Genomic DNA, 24,211 nt, shown 5'->3' with positions numbered 1-24,211 from the left:
TGATAATCTAGTCCACTATGCTTTCTTCATTCATAGTCTTGACTTGGAGAAGCTCTACTTTTTTTTGCTGTGCTGAGCGGTTTGAAAATAGTGATTTACCATCATAAGCAAGCTAGCAAGTGCGAGACTCAGGACCTTTTCAGTTGCTGTTCCCTCTGCCTGGAATGTTCTCTTGCCCCAGAAGTTTCCATAGCTTGCTCCACCACATCATTTGATCTCAGCTCCAATGCCAGCTCAGAAGGACCTTCCTTCCCTTTTCTGTATGAAACAGTGCGCTGAACTTCCCTCTCTTCTTTCATATACCATTAATATCAAGTCCTCAAGGGTTTAATATTCTTGCAGAATCTATCATCAAATGGCATATTAGTTTCCTTAATTGTTTACTGTGTCCCTTGGACTAAAGTCCAACTCCTTAAGAGCATGGATTTTTTTTCCCCCAGTGCTATTTCTTCAGCTCATAGAATACTGCCTGGCTTCATAGCAGGCATTCAATAAATGCTTGCTGAATGAACAGACTCACGAAACAAAAACAACCTCTTCTGATTCTTCTCTCTTTCAGTTTATCCAACTCATGGATGTCAAATTTTCTAATTTAGAACTCCAGTGCAAGCCACTCCTTTCCTGACAAGTTTTAGTTCCTTCCACCTACTGGAACAAGTTTAAACTCTTATGTCTGCCATCTACAGGCCTTCAGCCCACTCTTCTTGTCTAATCTGCTCCACACATACATTATAACCTGGATCACTTGTTGCTTGTACCAGTTACTTATGTGCTTGTCCCATTCCCCATCCCTGACCTTAATATGTAAAGGGAATTTTAATCTTTTTTGCCTCTAACAGCACCAAAGTGGATGACCAATTTTTTGCATGTCTGGTATTCACTTTCCCTTCTTTAAGGGAAGACGGAAGAAATTAACCTTCTCCTACTGGTTACAGTGTTTCTTTCTCTCTCTCTTTTTTAAAAAATTTCTTTTCAGCAACAGAATTCATTGTTTATGCATCACACCCAGTGCTCCATGCAATACGTGCCCTCCATATTACCCACCACCTGGTTCCCCCAACCTCCCACCACCCCTGCCCCTTCAAAACCCTCAGACTGTTTTTCAGAGTCCATTGTCTCTCATGGTTCATCTCCCCTTCCAATTTCCCTCAACTCCCTTATCCTCTCCATCTCCCTATGTCCTCCATGTTATTTGTTATGCTCCACAAATAAGTGAAACCATGTGATAATTGACTCTCTCTGCTTGACTTATTTCACTCAGCATAATCTCTTCCAATCCCGTCCATGTTGCTACAAAAGTTGGGTATTCATCCTTTATGATGGAGGCATAATACTCCACAGTGTATATGGACCACATCTTCCTTATCCATTCGTCTGTTGAAGGGCATCTTGGTTTTTTCCACAGTTTGGTGACTGTGGTCATTGCTGCTATAACATTGGGGTACAGATGGCCCTTCTTTTCATGACATCTGTATCTTTGGGGTAAATACCCTGCAGTGCAATTGCAGGGTCATAGGGAAGCTCTATATTTAATTTCTTGAGGAATCTCCACACTGTTCTCCAAAGTGGCTACACCAACTTGCATTCCCACCAACAGTGTAAGAGGGTTCCCCTTTCTCTACATCCTCTCCAACACATGTTGTTTCCTGTCTTGCTAATTTTGGCCATTCTAATGGTTACAGTGTTTCAATCACAGTGTGTCTCTGACCAACCTCACACTGATGTAAATTAGATCTCCAGAACTTACCTTGCAAAACTGAAACTCTGTACCCCTTAACCACACTTCTCATGTGCCCCTCTACCAGCCCCTGTCAACCACTAATTTACTCTCAGCTTCCAGGAGTTCAACATTTTAAGATTTCCACATAAAAGTGAGATCATTTCCACATAAAAGTGGTATCTGTCTTTGTATGACTGGCTTATTCTGTGTAGCATAAGGTCCTCCAGGTTCATCCATGTTGTCACAAATGGGAGAATTTCCTTCTTGTTTTGACTGAATAATATTCCACTGCAGATATATACATCATATTTCATTTCATAATCTGTCAATGGACATTTACATTATTTCTATATCTTGGCTATTATGAATAATGCTGCAATAAACATAGGACTGCAGATATCCCTTTGAAACACTGATTTCATTTCCTTGGTTATGTACCCAGAAGAGGGATTTCTAGGTCATATGGGATCTCCACCAAAAAAGTACAAGGCTTCCCTTTTCTCCACATCCTCATCTATACTTTTTATCTCGTCTTTTTTATAATAGCTATTCTAACAGATGTGAGTAATATCTTGTTGTGGTTTTGATTTGCATTTCCTTGATGATTAGTGATTTGAGCACCTTTTCATGTACCCGGTAGCTATTTGTATATTTCTTTGGGAAAACATCTATTTGGATCCTTTGCCCACTCATTTTATTATTATCTTTTGCTATTGAGTTATAGGATTTTTTTAATATTAACCTCTTATTGACTATATGGTTGGCAAATATTCTCTCTCATTCTGTAGGCTGCCTCTTCCTTTTGTTAATGGTTTCCTTTGCTGTGTAGAATACTACAATGCTTGAGTTTTAGTTTGATGTAGTCTCACTCATTTTTGGTTTTGTTGTCTGTGCTTTTGTAGTCATATCCCAAAAAAAAAAAAAAAAAAAAAAAAAAGTAAATGGAGTTAGAAAAGAAAAAAAAAAAAGAAAAAAGAAAAATCATCACCATAATCACATTCATAGAAGAAATCTGATTGGCAATAAACATGCAAAAAGAAAAAAAAAATCATTGCCAAGACCAACATCAAGGAACTTTCCCCCTATGTTTTCTTCAATGAGTTTTATAGTTTGAGATCTCATGTTTAAGCCCTTACTCCATTTTGAATTACTTTTTATGTATAAGATAAAGATCTAATTTCATTCTTATACATGTAGATATCTAGCTTTCCTAGAACCACTTATTGAGAAGACTGTCCTTTATCCATTAGGTATTCTTGGCACCCGTGTGGAAATCAGATGACTAAAGGTGCATGGATTCCTATTTGGACTATTTCATTCTGTGGTCTATATGTTTTTATGACAGTATCATACAGTTTGATTACTATAGCGTGATGCCACCAGCTTTGCTCTTCTCACTCAAGATTGCTTTGGTCATTTGGGGATTTTTATGGTTCTGTATGAAATTTAGGGCTTTTTGTCTCTTTCTGTAAAGAACACCATTAAGATTTTGATAGGGATTGTTGCACTGAATCTGTGGGTCATTCTGGGCAGTTCAGACATTTTAACAATATTAATTCTTCCAATCCATGAACATGGGATGTGTTTGCATTCATTTGTGTTATCCTTAATTTATCTCATCATTGCTTTATAATTTCTAGTGTATCAGCCTCTCACCTCTTTGGTTAAGTTTATTCCCCAGCATTTTATTGTTTTTGTTGCTAATATGAATAGGATGTTTTCCTAATCTCCTTTTCAGATACTTTGTTGTTTGTATATAGAAACATGATTAAGCTTTTTATGTTGATTTTATAACATATAATGTTACTAAATTCATTTATTAATTTTACCAGTTTTGGGGGGGTTATAGTTTTAGGTTTTTCTATATATAAGACCATATCATCTGCAAAGTGACTATTCCACTTCTTTTCACATTTGATTCTTTCTATCAAGCTATCTATCAATTTTTTAAACTTGTTCTGACTAGGGCTTTTGGTACTATGTTGAATTGAAATGCTAGGAATGGGCATTCTTAGCTTGTACCTGATTTTGGAGGGAAAGCTTTCAGTATTTGCCCATTATGATACTACATGTGGGCTTGTCAGATATGGCCTTTATTGTGCTGAAAAGTAAGTTCTTTCTATACCAATTTTTAAGGGATTTTATTATAAATGTTTTAAATGTTTATTCTGCTGAAATGATATATATACTGAAATGATTACACTTGTTTTTCTTTTAGTTTTGTTAATTTGGTATATATCACATTGATTTGTGTACACTGAAATATCCTTGTATTTCAGGAATAAATTTCACTTGGTCATGTTGTATGATCCTTTAATGTGCTACTGAATTTGGTTTGCTAGTATTCTACTGAGGACTTTTGCATCTGGGTTTCTCAGTGATATTGGGTTGTAATTTTTAAAAAAATTTATTTTAGAGAAAGAGAGCATGAGCAGGGGGAGGGGCATAGGGAGAGGGAGAGAATCCTCAAGCAGACTCCCTGTGGGTGTAGAGCCTGACATGGGGCTCCATCTCAAGACTCTGAGATCATGATGTAAGCCAAAATAAAGAGCTGGACATTGAGCTGACTGAGCCACCCAGGAGCCCCTGGGCTATAGTTTTTTTGTGGTGACTCTGTCTGGTTAGTATCAGGGTAATGCTGATGTCATAACATGGGTTTGAAAGCATGCCCTCTTTTGCTTATTAGAATAGTTTATGAAGGATTCGCATTGCTTTTTTGTTGTTGTTGTTGTATCTTCTGTGAGAATGAAGACCATTCTCAGCAATCAAAGTATCAATGGTTCAGAAATGTTGACATCACTCTGAAGTGTTGTTTTAAGCACTGTTTATGTGAAGGGTCCCAGGGGAACTCTGCAGGGGGATTTTAATCTCATCAATGTAGAACTCCATCTCCTTGAAAAGAAAAAGAAGAGGCTCTGGGTTGACAAATGGTGGGAAAATAGGAACTGACCACTGTCATATAGAACATGATTGAAATGTTAACACTGGGCTTCCAAGATGAGGTCTGCATATGTTCCCTTCCCCAACAACGTCATTATTCAGGACAATGGTTTGCTTGTTGAAATCCAAAATCTCATGGGCGAAAACTATAGTCACAGGGTTTGGATGAGGCTAGCTATTGCTTATTCAGTATCTCAAGCCCAGAAAGATGAGTTAATTCCCAAAGGAAACAACACTGAACTTGTATCAAATTCAGTTGCTTTAATTTAGAAAGCCACAACAGTTAAAAACAAGGATATCGGAAAATTTTTGGATGGTATCTGCTTCGGAAAAAGGAAAGGTTCAGCAGACTGATAAAATCTAAACTGTCCAGCTACAGAAAGAGGAGGATGTCAGATGATTCCTCTGACTTATCTATGATATTTTAAAGATGCAATAAAAGTTGGATATTAAAAAAAAAAAAAAAAAAGGAAGAGGACTAGTATTAAATCTTCCTTGAAAGTCATCTGGTATTGAACTTTTTATTGTTGTTTTTGTTTTGTTGAACGTTATTTGATTACTAATCCAATCTCCCATGTTTTCTATTTCTTCTTCTTTTTAAAAAAATTTTTATTTTGTTTTTCAGTGTTCCAAAATTTGTTTATGCACCACACCCAGTGCTCCATGCAATATGTGCTTTCCTTAATACCCACCACTAGGCTCACCTAACCCCCCACCCCTTTCCTCTCCAAAATCCTGTTTGTTTCTCAAGAGTCCAGAGCCTCTCATGGTTTGTCTCCACCTCCAATTTCCTCCAACTCACTTCTCCTCTCCATCTCCCAATGTCCTCCATGTTGTTCCTTATGCTCCACAAGTGAAACCATATGATAATTTATTTCTATTTCTTCGTGATTCAGTTTTGATAAGCTGTATGTTCCTAGAAATTTACTTATTTCTTCTAGGGTATCCAATTTGTTTGCACATAGTTTGGTCATAGTAGTCCCTGATGATCATTTCTATTTTTGAGGTAGCCATTGTAATATCTCCTCTTTGCTTCTGATTTTGAGTCTTCTTTCTTTTCTCTTAGTTCTCTTAAAAAACTCTAAGAGTTTTTTCTTTTACCTTCCACACAAAACCTAGCTTTGTTGATTTTTCTATCATTGTTCTTTATTCGTGCTCTAATCTTCTTTATTTCCTTTATTCTGCTAATTTTGGGTTTACTGTGTCCTTCCTTTCCCAGTTCCTCGATTGTAAAGTTAGGATGTTCAAGAAATTTGTTTTTAAATATAAGCATTGATCACAATAAACATCCCTCCCAAGCATCTTAGATGTCTCTCCTTCCTTTTTTGTAACATTTTATAAATTTTGGTAAGTTGTATTTTTATTTATCTTAAGATGCTTTTTAAATTCTTCACCCTTGATTTTTGACAGTTTGATTATAATATGTTCAACGAGTGTTGAACTGGTCCCATTTGAAGTCCTTTGAACTTCATAAATATGGATGCCCATTTCCCTCCTCAAATTTGGAAAATTTCAGTTTTTTGTTTTTGTTTTTGTTTTTAAACAAACTTTCTACCCCTTTCTCTGTGTCTTCTCCTCTGGGGCTTCTACAATGTACATATTGATTTGCTTGATGTCTCATCAATCCTATAGCCTCTCTTCATTCTTCTTCATTCTTTTTAATCCTGTGACTGGTTAATTTCAATTGACTTATATTTGAGTGTGCCAATTCTTTCTTCTGCTTGACTAAGTCTGCAGTTGAAGCTCCCTACGGCCTCTCCCTGCGCCCACCCCATTTCATTCATTATATTCCTTGCTCAGAATTTGACTGGTCCTTTTTATAGTTTCTCTTTGTTGAAGTTATTTTGTTCATGTATTATTTTCCTGATTTCATTGAGCTGTCTACCTGCATTTTCTTACAGTTTGCTGAGCTTCTTTAATTATTTGTCAGGCACTTCAGAGGTCTCTGTTTCTTTGGGGGTCAGTTTCTGGGAACTGTCTCTGTTCCTTTGCTGCTGTCATGTTTTCTTGATTTTCGATGTCATTTATTACCTTGCATTGGTGTCTGCACTCTGTTGTTGTGTAAGCAATAGCAGAGACTACAGTGTTCCTCAGTACTGAAGGCTATGGTTGTCCCTGACGGCAATGAGGGCTGCTGGGGTCCTTTTGCTCTCCTTATCTCCATAGAGGGAAGTAAAAGCCAGTAGGATCCTTCTTGGTACAAAGCTTTGCTATGGCCCATGGGATAAGCTGATATAGGTAAATTGCTTCCTACACTTGTCCTTGTGGCCGTTCTTGGTTTTTGTGCTCCACTTGGTTGCTGGAGCTTCTTTGCTGCACCCTGATGCTTTCCAGAGATATTTCACTCATTAGTAGTTGTCAAATCATTGTTTTTGCGGGCAAACCATGGCCAGGGCCTCCTATACTGCCATCTTACTTGTGTGCTCAGCTTTGCTTTCTATTCTACGAAATACCTCTTCTATTTCCAAATAATTCTTTAACATTTTCTTTGTTTTTTTAAGACTGGCTTTAGCCAAAGTTGCTTTTTTGTTGTTTTCAACCAAAATACTTTAAATCATATAAGTATTTATTGCGGTATCACTTCATAGTGTGGTCACTCAGTAGAAAACAATGGAATCAAATCTTATAATAATGATGATGATGAAAATCAAAATATAATACTGGCTATCACTTATATAGTACTTACCACATGTGTGCCATTTTTTCTAAGTGCTTATTATATACATTTAGTTGACCCTAACAATAACCTTATGAAATATACACTTTTGCTACCTAAATTTCTTATATATAGAAACTGAGATACAGAAAGCAAAAGTAGATTGTCCAAGTTCACACACCAAGTAAGTGGCAGAGCTGCAATCTGAAACTAAGGAGTCTGTCTGTAGAGGCCTGCTATTAACTGTATAAAATAATGGTTCTCTAGAAGAATCCTTCCTATCTAATTAGATAAGGAAAGGTTGCATGTTAGGTAACCCCAAAATGAAACTAAAATAGGAATATTTGAAAATGATGCATATAAATAATATATATATGTTTTACTTTATAAGTCATCAATGTTCATTTATTTTCCAGTCTTTTAATGTGAGCATTTTTTAGACATGTCTAAGAGCTTGGAATTCTACACCTTCTTCCTTGTATAAGCCATAATCATAATATATCCCCTATGTGGAGTAACAATATAAAGCTTTTAAATCTTTATCAAGTCTCTCCAATGTACTCAACTTATCTTCTACAACAGAAATAATTCTTTGTGTCCATCCCTTTGTGTCCTCCATGTCCTCTCTTTATGTACCAGGAAGACTACATTTCTAGCCTCCTTTATAGTTAGGTTGGGAGCAATAAGACTAAATCTGCTCAATGGAATGTAAGAAGTATGTTAAGCCACTTCCAGGTGTAGTCATAAAATTATTCCATATTATTCTCAACTCCTTTTTTTGCTGAAGCAACTTTGAAGGACGGTTTGGACAAAATGGAGGAGAGTTGCTCAACTCACTGCGCTGTGGAGTGAGAAATAACTTGGATTGTATTAAACCCCTAAGATACCAAAATCTATTACAAAAGCTTGTATTAACTACTCTGACACCGTTTTCCTACAAATAACTATAATGTTGCATTAACATTGCATTTGTTTAATTGAATTATGAAGGACCACAAATAATAAACTTGAACGAATAGTTTTAGGAAAGGACAAACAACTCTTGGATAGCATAAAGTAAAACTGGTGATGGACAGATATGTAAGAGGGTAGCTTATTAGTCACAAGCCTTCAGAGTTGCCATACTGACATATGCCATACTGCCATACTGACAGGAAAAAAAAAATTAAAAAAAAAAAGCAAATTCAGAGAACTGATTAATCTGGCAAATTAGTTAGATGGAGTTCTGTTAAGCAAACTTTTATTGTATACTCTAGAAATGTCTAGAAACGTGAAACAGTACTAATTCCCAAAAGAGTTACATGACTTTCCTAGGATAAATTTGAGTTACCTTTTACTTAGGTGTACATAATGTAATTCAATAGACTTTTGAGTAAATATAAGTAACTAGAATAACTGCTTTGCAAGACAGAAGAATGCAAGAGTTACTCTACAACTTTTAAAGAAAAGCAGAAGGATAAGTAAATAGGAGATATTGTTCTGACCCTATCATACAATAAAGAGAAAAAAGCAACTCACCTAAGGCAAAATGTGAGACTTGTTCTAAGGAGAAAGAAAGCGCCCTAAAACGATAGAGGAGATGGGGATTAACTGCACCTGGAGGATGAGGATTCTCACTGAAGGAGAATTTGTGATGTCGTAGGTTGGACTCCCACCCACTCAACACAGATTAGATCTTGCAACAAGGATTGAGGGCAAGTAGTTTATTTGAGTGGCTCAGCGGTGAAATGGGTTATAACAGAGGGAAATTACCATTATGAAGCTAATTGAGTTTTTACAGTAGTTTTGAGGCTCAGACTTTAGGGCCACAAAAGCATTATTTCAACCAAGCAGTAAACAAGCTGGGAATTTATACACCCATGCTCCTCAGTCATTGGTTAAGGGCTGCCCCTGGAGGGATATTCCTTTCTAGGCACTTCTGGCTCACAGAAATAGAAAGTCTATCCCTAGGAGACCAACTGAAGAAAACAGCAGGAATTTAGTACTAAAGCAAATTCAAGTAATTTTTTGAAAATCTACAAATATTCACACGCCATTTACGAGGGTCCTTACCTGTCAAATACATAGAATGTAATGATTCAAAATAGGCAACTTCTGGGGTGCCTGGGTGGCTCAGTCAGTTAAGCATCTGACTCTTGCTTTCAGCTCAGGTCATGATCTCAGAGTCATTGAGATCCAGCCCTGTGTCATGCCCAGCATAGAGCCTGCTTAGGATTATCCCTCTCCCTCTCCTTCTGCCCCTTCTCATTCTTTCTCTCCATCTCACCCTGTCTTAAGTAAATAAATATATAAATAAATAAATAAGTAGGCAACTTCTGAGGTGTCAGTTCCAAAATATTGCCATCTTACTGTAAGTAGTTTAAAGGTTGTGGGGCATAATGATGTTTTCATAAGCAAAGCAATTTAGTCTGGCTTCTGTTAAGTATTCATAATAAGAAAGAAGGAAATTAACACCTGGCAGATATATCTAATCTATTCTAATGATTCCTGAGCATACATGACTTTCTAGTGTTTATTTGTAAACACTCTACAAAACAAAATGTCTGGGGAAAAGAATTAACAGCTATCTGAATTGTAAATATGTGACTCTGATCTAAACACTGGAGTCATAGAAGTATCCCAAGTTAAGCAGTAACTTCTAATACTACTTTTATTACTCAATGCTTTACATTCATCGATAATCTAATCAGTCACCACTACTAGAAAGTGCCTATTTGAGACAAGAAAGCATTCTATTATGCAATTTTATGTTTGTTTCTTAAACATCATTCACTATTTTTAGCTTCAAACTCAGAATCAATCTAAAATGTACAGCTCACTGTCCAAAGAAAGGTTTGATCTGAAGACATGAGCAAATAAATTTTAATTTATTGCTACCTCTGAGTTCCTAGGTAGTCAAAATGATAATAGTGGAAGCTACAAGTTAGTCACTTTCACTATGTAAGTTCATCCCACACAGAAAGATAACACAGCCAAATCACAAAGCATCAAACAGCATAAAAACCGAAACATTTTTTATTTCCTATTTTGACTCTACTGCTCCCAGTCTGGAGTATTCTTGAGGGGCTATAGAAGAGTTTAGGAGCAGTGAATGCATAAAGGACTAGAATCAGAACAGAAATCTTCCCTGACACTGTATTACTATAATACATATTGAATAAATGTATAAATGTGCATGGCACAGATATTTCAACTTAAACCAAAACCAAGGTTTTGGTTATTCCTATACTTGGCCAGTAATTAGTACTTTGAATTTAAAAACCCAGCTCTGTCACTTACTGCTCTTGACCCTGAGTAATTTGCTCTTTAGACTTGCTCAAGTTCAAAGTAGAATTAAACTCATCTACTTCACAGGGCTACTGTAAGAAGTAAATGAGATAATATGTACAGAAAAAGTCAGCGTAATCCCTGTCATAAAGCCTCCTCCCTTTTGCCCCTGTGCTCCTGCACTGATTTTGTGTGTTTGTTATAGACTTTAAGTTCCTTTTGGGGAAGGGACAGGTCTTATTTATTTTCTCAAGAGGCCTACCCCTTAGTCCAGAGCTTTGCACAGAGTAGGTATCAAATATATAAAAAAAGTGAATGAACATTTGTTGAAGTTAATTTGTTTAGACTGTAGCCCTAAATGAAAAACAAAGACACATACAGTGTTCTTGAGCATGAAAAAGATAAGGGAAATAATTTAGGATGTGATCTATCAGTTTATATTACTTTTACTCTACAGGAATAAGACTGAACTTTGTAATCAAACTTGCCATACCTCATACCTCAAACTAATCACTACGAAAGGTTATTCTAATATTTTGCTTTTGCTCAGAACATTTTTTAAAACTATTTTAAGTTTGCTTATGAGTCACACAGTAAAATCAGCATAATTATTTTATAGGCAGTTTCAATTTTAAACAACCTAGTTAATATTTAATCACTATTCCCCAACTTAGTGATTTGCTGTGGCTCAAAATGACTACTGATTATTTCCCATTATCAAATGTAGCATTAAAGGACAAGGATCTCCCAGTCCAATGATGACAATGTCCAATAGGACACACAATGACATGTTCTGAAGTTAATTTCAAAGAAATTCCTCAAGCTAGAAGGAGCAGTAGTGACATTGTCCAATAGACTGCCTTGCAAGATGTTTATTTAGAATACAGTGATACTGGGGCGCCTGGGTGGCTCAGTGGGTTAAGCCGCTGCCTTCGGCTCAGGTCATGATCTCAGAGTCCTGGGATCGAGTCCCGCATCGGGCTCTCTGCTCGGCAGAGAGCCTGCTTCCCTCTCTCTCTCTCTGGCTGCCTCTCTGTCTACCTGTGATTTCTCTCTGTCAAATTAATAAATAAAATCTTTAAAAAAAAAAAAAAAAAAAAGAATACAGTGATACTCATTTAAGTACCTCCAGATCAACTGAGCAACATATTAAACACATAATTCTGTGTATTATATATAGGGCTCATTAGCCTTATTAAATATATATAAACGTAATTTGTACACAAAGCATATTTATACACAAAGTATATAAACAATATATGTATATACTAGGCAGACCAGGCTCACTTCCTTCCCAACTACCTCAGGATCTGCCATCCCCCGGATAAATTCAGGGCCAATGGGAACAAACCATCATATCTTATTCTTCTCCTTTATCCATCTCCTTCAAACAACCTTCTGTTCTCCACTTCAGTCACTTACGCTTGTGAACGCAACCTATATCTCTTCATCCCTCCAGAATGCTCCACCTCCAAAATTACTAATGTAGAGAACTACTCTGTTCACAGCCCACCACTCTTCTAGCCTGCTTGCTCCCATCTCAAATATTCTCTAGCCTAACTGGGGTCTCTAGTACCTCCTCCTGTGTTGTTCTTTCATATCTTAACTCACGAGTCAGCTCTTCTCACCAACTTCACTACCATTACCCTGGCCCAAGCCACCATTGTTTCTTAACCAGGCTATTGTGATAAACTCCCAATGGGTCTCTCTGTTCTGTCTATCCCTCTCAACAGTCTATTCTCTGCCTACTAGCTACAGTAATCCTTTTAATATGTAAGTCACGTCATGGCACTCTTTTGCACAAGACTAATAAAATGCTGTCAGAATAAAAGTCAAAGTGTTTACGATGACCTTTGAGAGCATCCATGATCTGTGTCTTGTTGCCTCTTTGACCTCATTTCCTTTGACCTTTTCCCTTGCTCCATGTAATTCAACCATACTGGCCTTCTCAACTGCTGGAACAGACAAAACAGGTATCCTCCCACCTCAAGGCTTTGTACTCCTCTTCTCCCCCGTATGCAATGTTCTCTCAAGTGTCTTCATGGCTTGCTGCTTCTTCCTTCAAGTCTCTGTTCAAATGTCCCCATGCAAATGAAGCATTTGACCATCTTATTTAAATGAACAAATGTCATTCCCCTACCTTACCAATATTCTCCCTTTCCCTGCTTTTTCTGCACAGAACCTATCACCACCTGACATACTAGTTTCTTAATTATCTACGGACTATGGTTTATTGTATCTTCATTAGAATATAAGCTACTTCATAAAGGCAGAGACTTCTGTCTGTTGCTTACTGATGTACTCCTTGTGCTTAGAACAATGCTTTGCACATAGCAGGCACTCAATAATTATTTAGATTTAATAAATTCAGCTTAGATTACATGGTGCATTATTTGAAACATATTTAAGCCACCAAATTTTGTGTATGTAAAAACCTGGACGAAGGTAATTCTTGAATGAACAGAAAGGAAAGTCTTCACTGCATCTGCGATTTAAATCCTCTTATGAAGAGAGACTCTAGAATTATTTTGAAGCTAGAGAAATTAAGCTATAGTTGTTAAAGGTCTACTTGAAATAACCTAGTTATTTAGAAATACAGATCTGACCTTCCAATTTGGCAAAATAAAGGTGCTTCGACTATGCTTCTTTCTTGAAACCTACAAAACCCAAAAATAATGAAAAAGAGAAAAGAAAGCTGCTCCTTAAGCAAGAAATGGCCATAACTATAAAGAACCAACTATGAAGACTACTTGCCAAATTCAGCAAAATGTGGATTAAAATGCTCAGGGCAAACGTACATTCTGAGACCTCCAGCAGACTATAGATTTCTCCAAATGTCACAATCCAAACACATCTATCCAAAATTCCTTTGATTAAAGTAACAAGATCTAGTGGATATGCCCAAATCATTGCAGACTCTGGAAAAGCCTTTAAAGGGACTTTAACTCACTTTCAGAGAATGAGAACGTGGATTTGAAGGAGTTCTATAGATAAACATTTTTTCCTTATTTTTACCTTGGCCCCCAGTACAGGCCTATCTGGAAATGAGGCTGATGAATGCATTGTACAAGACATGATCAATTTTGCAGCACTGACCAGAGTCAACAGAGCAGAAAAGACATTGGGCTACTCCCCTGAGAGCTTATTACAAAAAGGCTTCACTGGAGAGCCACACCAACTTCCTGCTTTGCGTCCATGCGTGCGCGCGCGCACACACACACACACACAGTAAAAATCTAAAGTATAGCTTAAATTAAATCCATCTTGTTCTTAAAACCTTTCATCATTCTTCTATTCTTGTAATTGTTAACCCCATAGTTAAGCTGCATACTGGTTCACTCTGGTATGTAGCTCCTGTGCTACTTCCTATGGTCTGGCCAGAAATGTCTGATCACCAGTACACAAAGAACACATGATAGAAAGCATATTCTTCTCCTCTAAGATTTTCTGTTTCCTCCAGCAACTTGTTGAAATCCCATTTTTCACAGAGCCACTTAAATACTTTACTGTTTCATAAAACTTTCACTTCAAAAAAAAGTAACTCATTTTCAAAAAACATATCTGAATAGACACTTAAATACTAAAATCATACTTTTCCATCCATTGAAAGAACAATCATGTTCAATTCTTGCCTTTCCAAGGACAAGAGGATACTTAATATAGTCATAATAATAAAAAAACTATAATAGTGAATTAATTGCAAGAAATGTCTAGAAGCAGTAACTCTTCTGTCATGAGTAACATATCTGTCATCCTCATTTTTCTGCTTTGGACTCTGTTTTCCTTCCATCATCAAGCCTGATTCCCTTTCAGGTAAAGAGAAGTAAGATAATATCATAAAGGTGATGTGAACCTAATGATTTTTTTACAAACTAAAGTTTATTGAAAACTTGCCATTTTTATTTCATTTAATCATAACAAAAAATAGCCAAATTAGTTAGTGATAGTTTTCCTACTTTATGAATGAGGAAACCAAGGTTGAAGGAGAGACTGAATAATTTGCCCAGAGGCACACAAACTGGAAGTTCTAACCTATTTTGTCTTATTCTAGATTAGAATAAGCTTTGTTGCCCTAAGCTTATTGATAAAATATATCTACTGAAGTATTCTTGACCAATCATTTCAAAGTAAGCCAAGGTCTTCATCAATTACTCTCATCCTATGTTCTCACTCTCCCCCCCCGCCCAATTTAATACTTCATATTCCTATTCTATTGAACTGGCTTTGAAAATATTTTCACAAGCATTAATGGTTTGAACCCCACAATAAATCTATAGGATATTTGCCATTTTACATAACACAAAACAGAAACAGGTAATATAAATTACCCAATAATATTGCTGAGTAGCCAGGTTACAAATATAGACTGTCTTATTCTATTTTCTGTGCTCTTTCCAGAACTGTTAAATTCTTTAAAAGTATCTAGTGTCTTTTCTTAAAATAAGTCAGTCATGAAGTACTCAGTGAACTATGATGTCTTTAATTTTATTCAATTATTTTGAAAATATTCATTGCTACTGATTTTATACCATGTACAAATTGTGACCAGGGACGTTATTTTCAGTAAAAATGAATAGAGTCCATCTACTGAATTCAAGCAATTTTCAATGCCAGGCACTGAGCTCTACAGCTTGACACCAGGAGGCCTGAAATGACATTGCTTCCACGATCATATCAAAGATAGCTTAGTACATCAAGTGTATGGGAAGGAGTGGTGGGAAGGAAGTGTGAAAACGTAGGCTGGGTTCAAATTATGAAACCTCTTGTTTGTCTTGCTAAGACTTGGATTTTATAATCTAGGAATAGATGAAGAAAACCTGCTGAAGAATTCTGACATGGGAAGTGACATGTTCATAACTGCATACTACAGAAGAATTACAAGGATTAATCAATCCACAAATCTGACTGCTTATTAATATTACCAAGGAAGCCTTTTAAAATGCAGGTTTGGGGGCGCCTGGGTGGCTCAGTGGGTTAAGCCACTGCCTTCGGCTCAGGTCATGATCTCAGGGTCCTGGGATCGAGTCCCGCATCGGGCTCTCTGCTCAGCAGGGAACCTGCTTCCTCCTCTCTATCTCTCTGCCTGCCTCTCTGCCTACTTGTAATCTCTCTCTGTCAAATAAATAAATAAAATCTTAAAAAAAAAAAAAAAAAAAAAAAATGCAGGTTTGGGGGCCCTACGATGAGTTTCTGACTCTCGGTTTGAGTCACCAGGTGACTGTGATAATGAGCCAAGAGCACAAATCTCTTGCCTGGATAAGAGGCTTTGGGGAAGTAGTAGTGGGGGGGTGGGGTGGGGAAAGATTGAAGAGATACTTAGTCCACAGAATTAACAGGTTTTAGTGGCTGTTGGACACCAACCTGGAGCAATTGTGTAGATGGATGGGCCATTCATTAAGACAAGTGGAGCATTAGATCTTCAAGGACAAGAAAGATGATGAGACTTTCTCATCACAGGCCATGAGATAAGCAGGTGCTAGAGATCACTATGCAGTCAGACATGTATGTATGGTTTGCCAGGCAGAGCTCTGCACTGAAGACCTAAGAATGACCCTAGGAAATAATAATATTTAATTCTGACTGAGAATGAAGAGTCCTCAAAGGAGACTGAAGAAAGGTCAGAGAATAGGAAGATGACAAGAATCATTCAATATTCATTCACATAGTTAATAGAGAAAGTTTTGTTTGGGGACATGGGAAGGCCTAAATTTCAAGTAAAGGCATCCTAATTACGTACTGCCAGCAAGAGTAGGAGACAGAACAATGACAGAAAAAGGTTTATTTACTTAAGGCAGAAACAGGTTATGATCAAGCTTGTTTTTTAGGCACAGAACTCTTATCATACTGTAAAAATGAATAGAGTCCATCTCTATTGGATGGGGCTGCCTCTAGAAGGGGCAGAACCATGGGGAAATGTGTGACTGTGATAAGGTCCTAATCTAAAGCAGAGGTAATGGATAGGCAAAAGACACCCAATCCAAGAGACGGAAGACAGAATCTGAGTCCCTGTGGGAATGGTAGAGGGAGGAGGAGTCAAGGCTAAACTAAGGATTCTAATCTGGCAGGCTGGGGACTGGCAAATTAGGGTTATAGAAGACAGAACACAAGTTTTGGGGATGATGTTTTCAGTGTGAGAAATTTGAGGCACCAGTGTGGCATTTTACAGGTAGTGGGAAATACAGTTCTACTGTTCGTCTGACAAGCCAGGGCTCAAGTTATGATTTCAAAGTCATCAGCAGTATGTACGGTAACTAAAGTAAAAGATGGTCACCCAGGCAAATATGTATTTAGTGAGAATAAATGCGCAACAGTGGTGATTGTCAGAAGAGTCAGAATGTAGTACTCAGTACCAGAGATAATGCTGCATATACTGCCTGACCTATTCCAAGAGCAGAGAGACCTACATTCTTTATTCTGCATACTACTGGTATACTCCACGAATATATTTTTGGTATTTGGGGGCAATTACATTATGCTGACATCTCTTAATGTGCTAGAAAGTAACTAAAATCTGTGGATGAAAAAAAGAAGAGAAATGGGTGGATGGTTTTCAATTTAACTATTATCTCCTCTAGGCTATCTTTGCGCAAATCATTTTATAAACCTAAGTATAGCACTTTCCAATTATACTGGCTGTATCAGATATAATGCTCTTGGTGCAAGAAACAGAACACTCCACTAAAACTAGTTTATACTCTGAGGATCTTTATTTCCCTCATGTAACTCAAAGTCCTGAGGTTTGTGTGTTCCAGGTTGGTTCAGCACATCAGCAATGATGAGGAACCCACCCTTTCTCCTCCATTAACTGCCAACTTCCGTGTGTCAGTGATACCTTCATCAAGGGCAGAGATGGTGGCAGCAGCTCTAAGCATTGTACCATCAGGTGATAACATCTGAAAGCAGGATGGAAGAGATGGGCATCTTTCTCAAAGGCCTGCTACCTTTCCTACTTTGTAATTAAAAATTAAAAAATAATTTACATTAAGTTAAATGGATAAATCTTAAGCGTAAAGTTGCATGAGTTTTGATAAATGCATACACCCATATAACCCATATCCCTACTGAGATAAAGAACATTTTCATTACGCCCAGAGAGTTCCCTTAGGCATTTTCCAAGTCAGTCACAACCATCAGAGTCAACTATACCCAGAGGCAAACCACAGTTCTGGTTTTAACTTAAATCATTCTTTTTAATCAGGGATGAGAATCTTTCCCAGAGGCCCTCTGCTCGCTGCATACTTTGCCTTACATCTCCTTGTAGAACTGTCTCGATCTTCCTTTTAAGTCAATTACTACCTAAGAAGGATGACTGTCTAGACCCTTGTGACTCATCTATCCCTGGCAGCTGTGAGAGTGACCCCTCTGACCTCAGCACTTTGCTGCAAGCCCAAATAAAATGCTTTGTTTGTTTGTTTGAAGCAAGAAATAAGAGAGAAATGGCTGTGTACACACACACACACACATACACACATACACGTTTCATCTTATTGATCTACATATCCAGCCATCCAAAATCCGATCTATTTTTCTGACTTTATTTCACTTGCAAATGTGCCAAGTATAGTCTCATTTAAGTCAATGATTAAAATACTGAAAATAACACAAAAAAATGTAGAGACCTGCCCCAAAGTTAACACCAGTCCACACTTAAAGTACCTCGTCCTGGTCCAAAGGCAACTAAACTTACATTATCTGAGCTCCAAATCTCCATATAGTCCACTAGGATATTGTGAGGAGCTTATGCAATCCTTTATGACTCTGTTGCCCATACTGGGGTGTACAGAGGTGTGTCAGTGGATAAATTTAGTACTTCTTCCCCTTAAAAGCCCTTTTCTATACTGAGATAAAGTAGTTAGATATATAGTAGTTTCCATGAGCCTAAGCTTATTCTCAGCTCATTTTATATGTCTGTCATTCATGTATATTCATCCCTTGTTTTGTGCCAGTTTTTTCTTTTTGTACACATTCCTTCAAAAGCTGAGCTCATAAGCATGATCAGAACATGTTTTCCAGTTTTTTTCAGTTTCCTTCCATTTTTCCAATCTTTCAGTATGTTAATGATTTCATTTTAAGCCTCCCATTTCCTTTTTAACCCAGCTTCCTTTCAGTTTGTATCTAATATTTCTATGATTTTAGGAATTTAAAAAATCTGCTTTCTAAACACTATCCAACTTTATAAACCTAACTGTGATCAGCATGTTATTTTTATAGACCCTAAAATGGCACTGGCATATTCCATTAAAATAATTTTTGTAACCTCCATTTCATCCTTACTGGCTGAAACTGGGGTCCAGAACATCATACTCCCTTGTAACATAATCTACCCTCTGAGATGAGACTATCATGAAGATCAGTAAAGAATGGACCAACTATTTTGCTTTAGCAGAATGATTCTTCCACAGTATAAAAATGTAGTTTCCAACCACGACCTTTATCTCCCTCTAGGCCAGATCTGAAACCTGCATTAGGAGAGTAGCAGTCTTATTTTTCACCTAGCTAAAATAATCTGTATTTGACTCTTTGTATGTCTTATCTATGTATGTCTTATCTATCTACTCTCATGCTAAGTTCTCCACCAGACTTAAACCTAGTAGCTCAATGATTTCCAAGCAGGAACTCCTTCCGGGTATTTCAACAGGTATCATTTTATTTGCACAGCATAGAACCTTCTCTTGGCACATTCCAGTTAATACCTGCATCTCAGCAAGTTTGTCTTGCCTAGGTCTTATTTTTCTATTTTCATTTATATTTTAGGCTTATCTTATTATCTTATCAGCTCTAGTTGAAAAGTACAAGTGTTAAAAAAAATGTATCAGAAATACAGCTGAAACAAAGTTAATTACTTTTTAATATTTTAAAAAGATACCTTTGGAAAGTAGTACTACAGGAACTAGAGGAACAAATTAAAGATATTTTTTTCTATTTAAAAAAATTTAATTTTTTGGTAGCAAAACTGGTGTATTCTTTCCCCATATTCTCTCATGTGAATCACTGACACATTATCTCAGCTATTGTGTTGCCTCCAACTTAGATTATACTTGATTCTCATTTTGTCATTTTAAATGTGCATTTTTCTTCCCTTCCCTCAAATTTTAGTTTAGAGTTCTCTTTATCAGTTTGGGAAGATTCCAGGTAAATGCTTTCCTTGCAGATGTGTTATACTCTTTATGGGGAATCTGTTGTATTAACATAAGTCCTGGTTAAGAAAACCTAGTTTTTGGTCTTCTTTTGCTTTTTTGGAAGGGTGCTACTTGATATGCTTTACCTTTTATTTCTTCCTCAAAGTCAGAGTCTCAACTGAAAGAAGAGATGAAAATACCCCTTCAATGATCAAAACAAGTGCTTGGGCTTTATCATTCATTACCATATGAATCAACTGGTATAATGCAGTCTGTGAACAGGTGTTTCAGGAAACCTCCCCTAAGGGAACCTCCCATATCCACTCCATCATGATTTGCCTCAAATATAAATGAGAAAGAAGTAAGATGCCTTCCCTGGAGGATTTGATTTGGTTTATCCTCAGACTTTCTTTAGAGACATACATGTATTTCCCTAATGTATAAAGGATAGGTTATAAATGATCAGCCAATGTATAAAAAGGTGGAGGTAAGTATTGTCAAGGATTCCTTAACAGCTTATAAAAATATTCTCCTTTACCGATGATAGTTGCCAGGAACTATATATGTGGGACTTAAAATCTGAGGTTGAACTTGAAAGTGTGCCAGACACAAGAGCGACAAAAAGACACAGTAATATTATCTTCAGGAATTTGCAGTCTACTCAGTAAGCTAGCACTCCTGAACACAGCCATAAGAACGAATCCTTGCTGTAACACTAGACTTCTATAAAAATCAGTGGGTGGTGGGCTCACATAAGTGATTTTGAGAGGATTTTACAGCAGCAAGGAAACATCAATTATCCTTCCACTTTAGGGGAACATAGATCAGTTAAATACTTGATACAGAGGACATATTTCACAACAGAATTCAACAAACACAGGAATAATAATCTAAAATATGTCCATGACATTTTTATGATAAAGAATAATTTAAATAAAATATCTTCCATTCAAAATATAAGCAATACTTAAAGATTATATGTCAAAGTTATTTACCTTTACTATGATAAGCCTAGCCAGGTTTTCACATCTCTGGTTATCATTTTCTGTATACTCTACTTCAAACAGAGTATTATAATTTTCTAGTAATTTAGCCATTATCTTGTTGCAGATGTCTTGTTCTTTCATGCCTTCAAGCCCAGGTGGCACACTAGAAATAAGGAGGAAAAAAACGAGAGGAATTATTTCATAAAAACAAAATATGATAGCACAGCTGACTCAGGCATATATTTTGACATCTCCTATATGATTGATCAACCTTCTTATAAGGACACATGCAATTTTTAACAAACTCTACAGTGACATGTAAGATGTTTCTGGGACAAGATCTGTATCAATAGCTTGTGCTGAATAAGAAAGTACATGTTCAGGAAGAAGGTATAGATTAACATGGGTGCCATAATGCTTTGTATATATTAGAAATTGCCACACATAAGTGTAGTGATTAAAATGAAAAAGTGATTAAAAACAAGTGTTATAACAAAAAGAATGAATGTTTTATCATGACAGAAAAAACTGCATAAACAAAAGCAACATAATCTTTACTGAAGGACTTCTTAGATAGTGCACGAAAAGTATAAAAGTTAACGAAAAATATGAATACTTCCAGAAAAAAAATACTGATTACTGTTGAAGCAGAGTTATGGGTATATAGAAGATTTATTATGCTATATACTATTCTCTCTTTGGGGTATGTTTAAAAATTTCCTAATAGAAAATAAAAATGTGCATGGGACGCCTGGGTGGCTCAGTTGGTTAAGCGGCTGCCTTCGGCTCGGGTCATGATCCCAGCGTCCTGGGATCGAGTCCCACATCGGGCTCCTTGCTTGGCGGGGAGCCTGCTTCTCCCTCTGCCTCTGCCTGCCACTCTGTCTGCCTGTGCTTGCTCTCGCTTCTCTCTCTATGACAAATAAATAAATAAAATCTTTAAAAAAAAAAAAAAAGAAAATAAAAATGTGCAAAAGATCTTCTGAATGCAGAAGACACCATAAATAAGAAACACAAGCTACAGACATGAGTATCTCTTCAGTAACAGGGACATTAATGGTAAGACTTTGCAAAGAATTCCTACTACTCAATAAGGAAGTAAATTAAAAAAAAAAAAAAAAGAAAGAAAGGGCAGGAGTTGAAAAACTCATAGAAGAAAACAGGTGCACATCAATAATCTTATGATGCAAAGATACTCAACCTCATTGAATAATCAGTGAAAATGCATTTAAAAAGCAACACTGAGGTGTTAATACCCATCTATATTAGTTTCCTGTGGCTGCTGTAACAAATTACCATGTACTGCTGCTTGAGACAACAGAAATTTATTCTTTCACAGTTCTGGAAGCCAGCAGAGTACAATCAGTATCATGGGGTAGAAATTACGTTATAAGCAGGACCACACTAACTGTGGTAGCATTCCTTGACTATAACTGTATCACTTCAATTTTCAATCAAGGCCAGCATCTTAAAGTTCTCTCTGCTCCATCTTCAAATGGCCTTCCCTATGTGTTAAGTCTGGAAATAAAACCCACACTTTTATGGTCAATTAATCCATGGCAAAGGAGCCAAGAATATAAAATGGGGGAATGGACAGTCTCTTCAATAAATGATGGAAAAACTGAACAGCTATGTGCAAAAGAATGAAACTGAACCACTACCACACACCATACACAAAATCAACTTAAAATGCATTAAATATGTGAATGTAAGACTTGAAACCATAAAACTCCTATAATGTAAATATCATGTAAGCTTCAAAAATGTGCTGCCTTTCATTAAAAATGGTGGATGACTTAGAGAGCAGAATAAAAAAAAAACAAGAGTGTGAAGTTGAAAGCCATGGAGGAGTATTTCCAGGGCTTGAAACCTAGTCAAGAGATTCCCCACATTTGCCAGACTGGATATCAGAACTATCATTGAGTCAACCAGGAAATAAAAGAAATAAAATGTACATTAAAGCACTATTGCTCAAAACCTGTAGGATGCAACAAAAGTGGTTCTAAGAGGGAAGTTTATAGCAATACAGACTTACCTCAATAAGCAAGATAAATCTGAAATAAACAACCTAACCTTACCCCTAAAGGCACTACAAAAAGAACAACAAACAAAACCTTAAAACCATCAGAAGGAAGGAAATAATAAAGATTAGAGGAGATTTAAACGATGTAAAAGCTAAAAACAAACAAACAAACAAAAACAAAAAACCCCACAAAAACAATAGAATAGATCAATGAAACAAGGAGTTAGTTTTTTGAAAAGATCAACAAAATTGATCAACAAAACTCTATACAGACCCATCCAAATGGGGGGTATGGAGGGTAGAGAACTCACAAAATCACAAATGAAAGAGGAGAAATAACAACTGACACCACAGAAATACAAATAATTGTTAGAGAATACTATGAAAAATTAAATGCCAACAAATTGGACAACCTAGAAAAAAATGGATAAATTCCTAGAAACACACAACCTACCAAAACTGAAGCAGGAAGAAATAAAACTTTGAACTGATTACCAGAAAAGAAACTCAATCAGTAATCAAACAGAAGTTCAGGACCACACAGCTTCACAGGCAAATTCTACCAAATATTTAAGAAGAGTTAATAGCTATTTTCTCAAACTATTCCAAAAAATAGAAAAGGAAGGAAAACTTCCAAATTCATTCTATGAGGCCAGCATAACTCTGATACCTAGGCCAAATAAAGACACCACAAAAAAAAAAAAAAAAAAAGAACTACAGGCCAACATCTCTCATGAACATAGTTGCAAAAATTCTCAACAAAGTACTAGCAAACCAAACCCAACAATACATTAAAAAAAACAATTCTCCATGATCTAGTGGGATTATTCCTGGGTTTCAAGGGTGGTTCAGTATTCACAAATCAATCAACTTGATACATCACATCAATATAAGAAAGGATAAGAACTAAATACTCATTTCAATAGACTCAGAAAAGCATTAGACAAAGTAAAACATCCATTCATGACAAAAACCCTCAAAAAGTAGATTTAGAAAAAACATAATGCAACAAAATAAAGTCTGTATATAAAAGACCCACAGCACTTTTGACTGGGGTGCCTGGCTGACTCTGTCAGTGAAGTGTATGACTCTTGATCTTGGGGTCATGCATTAAAGCCCAAGTTGGGGGAGGGGAACCCTATTACACTGTTGGTGGGAATGCAAGTTGGTGCAACCTCTTTGTAGAACAGTGTGGAGATTCCTCAAGAAATTAAAAAATAGAACTTCCCTATGACCCTGCAATTACACTCCTGGGTATTTACCCCAAAGATACAGATGTAGTGAAAAGAAGGGCCATCTGTACCCCAATGTTTATAGCAGCAATGGCCACGGTCGCCAAACTGTGGAAAGAACCAAGATGACCTTCAACGGACGAATGGATAAGGAAGATGTGGTCCATATACACTGTGGAGTATTATGACTCCATCATAAAGGATGAATACCCAACTTTTGTAGCAACATGGACGGGACTGAAAGAGATTATGCTGAGTGAAATCAGTC

General features: G+C 36.7%; 1 protein-coding gene across 7 annotated transcripts in view; it reads right to left on the bottom strand.

The window, feature by feature from the left end:
• Positions 1 to 24,211, bottom strand: part of FAM13A (family with sequence similarity 13 member A) — a 366,926-nt gene that overhangs the window by 188,749 nt on the left and 153,966 nt on the right. For all 7 annotated transcript variants that reach the window (XM_045079369.1, XM_045079367.1, XM_013058040.2 and 4 more), the window contains one exon: positions 20,698 to 20,851. In XM_045079369.1, coding sequence (XP_044935304.1) covers positions 20,698 to 20,851 — 154 coding nt within the window. The remainder of the gene's footprint in view (positions 1 to 20,697; positions 20,852 to 24,211) is intronic.

The sequence above is a fragment of the Mustela putorius genome, unplaced genomic scaffold (genome assembly GCF_011764305.1).
Source record: "Mustela putorius furo isolate JIRA1106 unplaced genomic scaffold, ASM1176430v1.1 tig00000382_pilon_pilon_pilon, whole genome shotgun sequence".
NCBI classification, from domain to species: domain Eukaryota; kingdom Metazoa; phylum Chordata; class Mammalia; order Carnivora; family Mustelidae; genus Mustela; species Mustela putorius.
Note: the sequence above shows the minus strand (reverse complement) of the source record. Positions and strands in the feature narration are given on the sequence as shown.